The 8537-nt window shown below is 34.5% G+C and overlaps 1 protein-coding gene across 1 annotated transcript in view; it reads left to right on the top strand.

Annotated features, from left to right (window-relative positions):
• Positions 1-490: 490 nt before the first annotated feature.
• LOC129247085 (zinc finger protein ush) overlaps positions 491-8537 on the top strand; it is a 99284-nt gene continuing 91237 nt past the window's right edge. Inside the window, exon 1 of the mRNA XM_054886000.1 lies at positions 491-1662. Coding sequence (XP_054741975.1) covers positions 1656-1662 — 7 coding nt within the window. The 5' untranslated portion in view covers positions 491-1655. The remainder of the gene's footprint in view (positions 1663-8537) is intronic.

Here is an 8537-nt window from a genome sequence, read left to right as displayed (position 1 = left end):
AGGTGTTTAATGGAAGTTTGTTGGGAATAAGTGCTGAAGAGTTTCGCAAACTCACTATAAAAGCTCACAATGACTTACTCTCTCTTAGGTTATAGCAATTTCAGTACATCCACCGCCCTTAACAGAAATATCCTGCACCAAAACACAATTTGCTACTTCCACTGCTGCAACTTATCACCCCTTTTGGGGAGTTGCAGTAAATGCGCCCCCAAAAAGCAACAACACTTCTTGTAGGCTACACATCAGCTGTGCTGGCAAATAACAAAAGCAAATACACCAACAAACAGCAAAGCGCTCACTCATTCACTTGCCATTCGCTCAGCGTTCGCCATTAAAGAGCACACTTTGACGCGTAGAGAGCGCATTTCCGCTCTACAAACGATTGCGGCAACGAGCACATCCAACGCTGAGTTTGTGTGTGTGCATGTCTGTGTAGCGCTTGGGAATAATTTCATTGTGGCCATTTCAGTTAGTCATAGAACGTGAAACGAGTAACATAACTTGTGTTAGTCGGCGCCAAAATATTTCGTTACGCGTTGTCCGTTGCTGCCGCGGTTACTAACAAACTCAGCCGCTATGAAATGTGTTTGGTTTTTTTTGGAAATCAGCGCGTTGTTATTCGTTTAAGGCATTATTTAATTGTGCTTTCAAATGAACGCTTTGTGTTTTTTGCGTAAACTTGACCAGAATCGCAAGAGTGTTTCGAAGTAGGCAGTTTGTGGCTCCAAATGCGCGCGTAAATTTTAGCTTTTCGAAAAATGCACTAATTAAATCTTTGAAAGATAAGCGCGAAAGAAAAACAAACAACCAGTGAATGCTGATGCAAATTCTGTGATAAAAAGTGAGGTATGCAAACATACATACTTCTTTGCGAAAAAGTGAACAAAAGAAAATTGCGAAAACATCAGTAAACATAAGCAATAAAAACCCAAAGAAAGCAAATAATACTATTTTGGAGTTAAGCATTAAATTAAAACGAATTCAATGTTTATGTAAAATGAAATGGCAAGTTATTCATCAATAAAGCGATAAAAGGAAGCTTTAATCTGTTCAAATTATTTCATATTGCAAGTGCATTTTAATCGCATTACTCAACTTTTCGAATTAACCGAAAAAAAGATTTAATTAAATAAACTCCAATTGTTCAGTCCACCAAATCGCCATTCCGTCACTTCACAATCCGTTCGTGCATTGTTTTCATACATAAATACTTACCACATACATACATACGTATGTCGGCGCTGAGTTATAAAATATGCAGCGATAAAAATCATCAACATTCAACATTTTTACTCTACTGCTGGTGTCGTGCATTTTTTTCTTGCTCTTCTCATATATTTGTTGTGATAAAATCAGAGTGCTTTTTTTTTTTTGGTGTGTTAGTGTTGTAGTGCATGTGACTGACTGCTGTTACAAACACGCTTGCACACACACTCACTCACGCATCAGTGTTTTGGCGGGGGTGCACGCCCCATTCGCTTGTCACGGCATTTGTCACTCACTAAGTGTTCATTATCGTGCGTTCGTTTATCGCGAGAGCGTTAGTGAGCGAATGAGAGAAGCGGAGAGAGACAGTTGAAATAAAGGGCGCATTTTGAGCATGCATTTGCATCCACAGCTGGTGCTTAGTGTTGGGTAGCGGTTTATACTATACTATGCTTGGTAATACTCGTATTAAATTAATAATTTTTTGAACGAATTTTATTGAAGATTATTTAATATTTTTTTTAGAAAACTTCGGATTTTTGTATACATTTGTTTAAAGCCTTAAATATATCTCAAGATTTTGGGCATGTAATAGGAAAATCTCATATCTACTGTCACCCGGAAGTATAATTACGCTCGCTTAGTGCTTTGAGCGGGCACATTTCTCCCACCCGTTTTGCTTTAATTCCACTGTACTATAATTTCAAGGCCACTCAAACCAGATTGGAGTTTGTGAATATTTTCTGAAAGTTGTGTACTTTATATCTATCCAGAAAACAAACACTCCCAAAACGAAACCTTGTAATCTGTCATCGTTGCTGCAATCTACTATCACTGCCAGGCGGAAGTATAATCCTAAATGTTTGAGTCGCTGCGCCTGCAGACCTAGAGTAGAAGTAGGGAGTTAGGAATCGATAGTACCTGTTCTTCATCTTGAAAATTTCTGACAAATGCGCTTTTAGTGAGGTATACGATCGTACACGTACATTCTTGCATTATTGCCGCTCACACCTGACCATACCGTCTTCGATCTGCGTGTTATCACGTTCGCTCTACATGTAATTTATTATGACTATGTAATATTCGCGAATTATCCTCAATAGGAAGCTTTTATTTTCGCGTAATATTTATTTAATGGTTCAAAGATTTGTATTCGAAGAATAAAAATTATATCTTTGACTACTTTAATGATAACTTTAGACTTTAATGATGACTAAAAGAACCATTAAGAAGGGACTTTATTTATTTAATGGTTCAAAGATTTGTATTCGATGGGTAAAAAGTAGTCAAAGATAAAAAGACTTTAATTATGACTAGGAGAACCATCAAGAAAGGACTTTAGATATTTAAATCTTTTTCAAAATTTTTGGTATTATTTATTCTAAAATGAAACTCTAAAATATTTCGTCAACATTTGAAGTCGAACGCCGTAAAAGTATTTGAGCATCTCTTTATTCAGGTCAACCTTCTACGGGTATTCCTGCAAAGCTTTAATGCGTTTTTCTGAAACATTTTATTTTTGAAGTCCTACTGAAATAACCTTTTTAAAATTTTCCACAGTACTATTCATATAATTCACCAGGTATACTTTAGAGTTTTCGGTAATTTTTTTTAATTATTGTTAATCTTAATTAATAAAATCAGCTTACCTTTTTAACGAAATTCGGTTTTTTGCCTTACGAAAAAACACAAATTTGTACGGGGGGCTCTCATTAATTAAAATTTTTGCTTAGCTTCCATCGTACATCATTTTTCTTTGACAGCTGTCATTTGTGAGCTTCTTAGAGAATTGTGCGGATTGACAACAATTAACTGTAAAGATCCCTTATCGAGACGGAGACCAAATTTTCCAATACTGCTTCGGAAGGTTCAGCTCGCTTCGCCAACCGCTTTTCAGACTTTATTCCCGTATATGATCCATTTTTCAGCACCAGTAAACTGCCGGTTAAAAAATTATAATAATAATAATAATTATCGCTTACACCCAATGTAAGGGCTGAGCTCCTCCTCCTATTTCCCACAAATTGCGGGATCTTAAGTTTCATGTCGGCTCCGAGTTGTAGATGGTTTTTTATGAGAAGCTTTTTTATGGCAGAAATACACTCTGAGGTTTGGCATTGCCTTCCGAAGGGTGACCGCTATTTGAAAGAACTTTTTCTATTATTTGTTGTTTCGTTCCCGGAGTTTCGAACTCATAGACTACCGAGGGTGACCGGTCAGCTATTCGGCTACGACGATTTGAAAAATCGTTTGGTTTAATTCCATTTCAGAAGTATTACGCAAACAGAATTTTATACCGTCTTCTTCCCTTTTTTGTGGGATGATTCTATTGACTTTTCAAGCAGTTGGGTAACCAGAACTAGGTTTATCTTCCACATCGAAATTTTCAAAAAGGAGAGTAGCAAACTACTATTTTTCTAAACATCAGGTTGATATCTGTTGATAACTGGTTTTTAGTAAAAAATATATTTGTGTTCTACTTCGATACTTCAGTTTGTAGCTCCTTTTGATATATTCTCCTTGGGAATGTTGCTAGGATGGATGTCACAATGGCTTGAATGGTTTCTCTTTTTTCAGCCCCAAATGCAGTTTAGTTAAAAGTAGTCAAAGGGTAGCAAACCAGGTCAATCATAACAACATGGATTTTGAAACCTCCAAGTAAATGCTGAACTAACATATCAATTTCAAAAATTTTTTCTTTTTATTTATTTTATTAACTGGTGAGCAGAAATTTTTTGTCTGTTGTTGTTGTAGCAGCATAAGCATCCGTTTCATTCTGGAAACGTAGAACCAACTGTCGTGGGAATGAGAATGGGCAGTCAGCCATATTCAATAAACAAAATTTCTGTTGATATTGAGAAAGAGAAGATAAATTTTGGTGCCTGCTGAACATTATTTTCCTATGTTTCAGCATTTGTAATATATTTTCCCATTATTTGGAAGTGTTGTCGAATTGATTCAAACAAGGATTCCTGACACTCAATAATCATTTTAAAACTCTCCAGACCCATAACAAAAATATACATTGTTAACTCTAATCCCATGTCGTTCCATTTGGCACCTTAATCCCATGATGTCGATGGGTCGGTGCTTATTTCTACTATATGACGCCAACAGACAATTAGAAAAAAACGCTAAGCTTTTCTTAAACACATCCAAAGAGATGTTTCAAAATATTTTATTTTAATAATATTTTATCATAAACAAATGGTATGAACCATGCATCGCGCAGTAGTTTCATAAAAAACGGGCCGGACTCGAACGACATCGCCATGGGATTAGGGTTAATTATTGTGATGTGAGTCCCCAGAGCGACTATGAGCAGCTGAATAAATGGTTTCTGGTTTCTTTGCTAACCCGTTGCCTTAGAAGGTATTTGGGTGTATAAGAAAAATGCCTTCAGAAGTTTCTGTCTCCCCTTTTTGTCCTACGACTCATGCTGCTTAGGTTCGGATCTGTATCGATGACGTTTCGTACTGTTTTTTTTTTTGTTTTTTCTTTTAATTTTTGCACTGAGTTTTTGTGCACTATTGCAAGGACTTCTGTATTCTAAGAAAGTATCCCGTCTTTATTGACAGCAGAATGCTTCTATTTCCACTTGGATCCAAGAAGTACATTGCCTAAACGCTCCTGCGCGAAAGGCTTCATCCGTAGTCTTATGTCTACGCAAACATGTTTTCCTTACATCCCTTTTACTATGTATAAGTATATATGTGTGTATTTCCAAGGTATAAAAGGGTACTTGCCATTCGAGGTAATTTGAGGCTGCAGGGAAGAAAATTAATCGAATTTCAAATTGCTTCAATATATACCAAAAAAATTCAATTCAAAAACGGCCAAACAGCAAATGCCAAACTTGTACTCTTCTATGTGCATCCTGAATGTATGCTTCAATACTAGTACTGATACTGAATTAAGGAAACGTGTTAAGCAGCGGTTTGGAAGTAAGATTGAGATTAAGATTAATACAAAGATAAGGGTAAAGGTGAATATGTATGTATGATGAAAGGGATAAAGGCGAAGAAAATAAAAATAAAAATTTCATAAGACAAAGACAAAAGTGATGGTAAATTTAATCTCTTAATATTATATAAGGGCAGAGGTGAAAGTGGAGAAGTATGTCGATAAGGAGTAGTATAGAGATAAGGAAAAAGGCGAAGATTAAGATAAAGCATAAAAGATAAATATTAAATGCAGGATAGAAATAGAAACAAAAATAGAGATTAATAGACGGATAGAGATAAGGATAAAGAGACGAAGGTAAAGATACAACTGAATTGAATAAAAACAACTACAGTAAAACTTCCATGATTCGAATTTCTTTGACTCGAATTTACTATATTCAAACTAAATCGAGTGGAGATAGCGTTTAGAGATCAGTATGCATTAAATTTTAGTTCCTCGAGCTTTTCTAACTATAAATTTAACATACTTCTGCTCAAATATGAACGAGACGGTATCAATAAAACGGTCCGGGGATGACATATGGCAAAAATAAATTTTTTGTTTTTTGGTAGGACTGTTATAAGCTTACATGACAAATTTCAGCGTGATATGTCACATAGTTTGTTTTCTGTGCTACTGTAAACAAGTCAAGCTCGAGTGTGTTCTTCGAATTTAACGATGGAAATTCAAAGAATTTTTTTGAAATTTTGTTATTCCAACAAAATTTCGGCTTCAGATGCCTTAAAAATGTTGCAGACAATCTATGGGGTATATTGATACCGTCTCGTTCATATTTGAGCAGAAGGTAAATGGAATAATGGCGCAAGCTTCTCTAAATCGCATAGAATAAAAAAATTTGAAATTGTGTTATTTTTTTTTTTTAACCTATTTGTTGAAGCATTTGTATATTTATAAAGCGAAAATCCTTTTTTAATTTTTTTATTTTTATATATAGTACATATATTATTTTTTAATTTTTTTTTTTAATTTTTATGTATTTTCTTTTTTTTTTTTGAATTTTTTTTTATGTGTTTTTATTCTACGGTTAGCAGGTTTTTCTCACAGGCAACACCATTATTAAGCACTATAGCACTAACTCAGCATATTCGAAATAAAGTGGCATGCAAAGTGATGTTGAGGGTATAGTGGAGGAAAATATTTATAAGCCTTCTAATGATTTTGTAAAAGATTACTTCAGAAGAACGAATTTATACATAATTTGGAAACAAATAACACTGCCACTGACGATCACTATAAGGCTTTGAACAAATTAGAATCTCTTTTTACTGAGAACTCTAAAAAGAAAGTAGGTCTTCAGTTACTAATTTTTGTTTATTTTAACTCATTGTAACTTTTACATAAGAATTAATTTTTTTTCGATTAATTTAGTAATTTCGAGTAAATAAATGTGTTTATTACTTAAGTAAAAAAAAATATTAAAAAAAAAATTGTCTATAATTTCAAGACCCTATCGGTCGAAAATTTTCATTAGATCGAATTATAGAAGTTTGACTGTACATTACTTTGGGAATTGTTATTGAACGAATTTTTTAACTATACTATATACATATATACGAGGGTCGTTTGAAAAGTCTGTAGAAGAATAAAAACTATTTACTTGTTGGAGACACTTTTTTTTATTTTTCGACATAGTTTGCGTTTAGGTTGATGCATTGCGGAACAGGGGGAATTTGGAACGAATTGAAATCCTCATGCCATTAATTTTGCGGCCACAACTGCTAAGGCGTGAGCTGGATCGTTGTCGTGATGGAAAGGAAAAATCATTCGACTTCCACAAAGAAATAGCCCGATCTGGTCAAAACTTGATGTGTGTTCTTCCAAGAGATGCTACTAAATAAACATAATCTCGAAATGAGCGAGTAGTGCTATCTTTCAGGCTTTACACAGACTTTTCAAACGCTCCTCGTATATAATGTCCTATTGCTCCGACTATTGGTATTTTAAAATTCCCGATATATCTTGAAACAAAAACTCCTGAAATGTTTTATAAAAACTTTGAACCGCGCTTTGAGGCATTAATTATGCAAGGAGTCCCTTTTCTACGCCGTAATCTCTTTGTTCATTTTCATGGAGGCGAATTAACCTGCCGTTATCTTAGGTATTTAAGTTAATTAAAAATTTCGACTTTATTTTGCTGATGGCTTAGACTTCAAATAAAAACAAACGAGACCAGCCGATTTTTCTAAGAAAAAAATTGCATCTTTGCCTTAGACTTTAGAACATAAAAAAATTGCCAAATAAGCAAAACAAAGTGGCAAAATGATGGATAAAATCGGGCTACCAAACTTTCATTAAAAATTCTAAATTGATTTATTTCATAAACTACTCAAGAATCTTCTGCATCAGTCAAATCATGTATAGCTTGAAAATCTAAATTTTTAGGTTAGAGTCGGTAGAACTGGCTGATCTGTAAAAAGATCTCACTTAGACCTCTTGGATCCATTGTGCTACCAGTGCTTTGTATTTGAAGTCGAATTACTATTTCATGTAATTCTCAATGCACATCTTCGCAAGTTTTAACAAGTCGTTCAGCCTTTTGTCAGCAATATCCTTCGAGGATGAAAAATATGTTGATCCTAGGCACATTTGTCGAGCCCTACAAAGAGCAGATCAGTGGCAAAGTAGGTGTTCCAAAGTACCCATAGTATTCGCTTCGTTGCATTTGTTACACGAGTCCGCTCTGGACTAATCCCATTTTGGCTGCATGATGTGGGGTGAGACAGTGTCCAGTCAGTACTCCAACCAGTATTTTGAAGTCTTTTCTAGAGAGCAATAAAACAAAGTTTGTAGTTTTCGTATTCCAAGTCCTAAGCATAATTTTGGTAGTTTTTTACGAGGTTGAGTATTCGCATATCGACTGTGTTTCCAGAGATAGTTCCTCATTTCGTTCGGTTTTCAGAAAGGAGAGTTGAGGGGGGGTATCGTATTTAAACTTTTCTATGTTCTATTTGAACGAATGCACAATATCTCAAGAATATTGTGTCAAAATCTCAAGTACATCACAACAAAATTTACGAGGTAAATAATATTTGAGCATCTGTTGTTCCGGGTGTCTGTACCTACACGACTTTAAAGCGTTTTTCTGATTTTTTTTTATTTACTTTTGAAGTCTGCTGAATTCGTATTAAAATTTTGCATAGTACTTTTTCACATAAGTTATCAGGTATCCCTATTTATTTTTAATAATTATTAGTTCTACAATTTATCTTAAAATTATTCATTTTTTTAGCGAAAACCAAATTTTGGTCAAGTGCTGCGAAAAATTGAAAAATCGGAAAAAAGTTCTCCCATGCAAACTTCGAGAAATATAACATATAAAGGGTGATCAATTTAGAGGTATCGAATTTTAAATTGAAATAAAATAA

This window comes from Anastrepha obliqua, chromosome 5 (assembly GCF_027943255.1).
Source record: "Anastrepha obliqua isolate idAnaObli1 chromosome 5, idAnaObli1_1.0, whole genome shotgun sequence".
Lineage (NCBI taxonomy): Eukaryota > Metazoa > Arthropoda > Insecta > Diptera > Tephritidae > Anastrepha > Anastrepha obliqua.
This window is presented reverse-complemented; position numbering and strand designations above follow the sequence as displayed.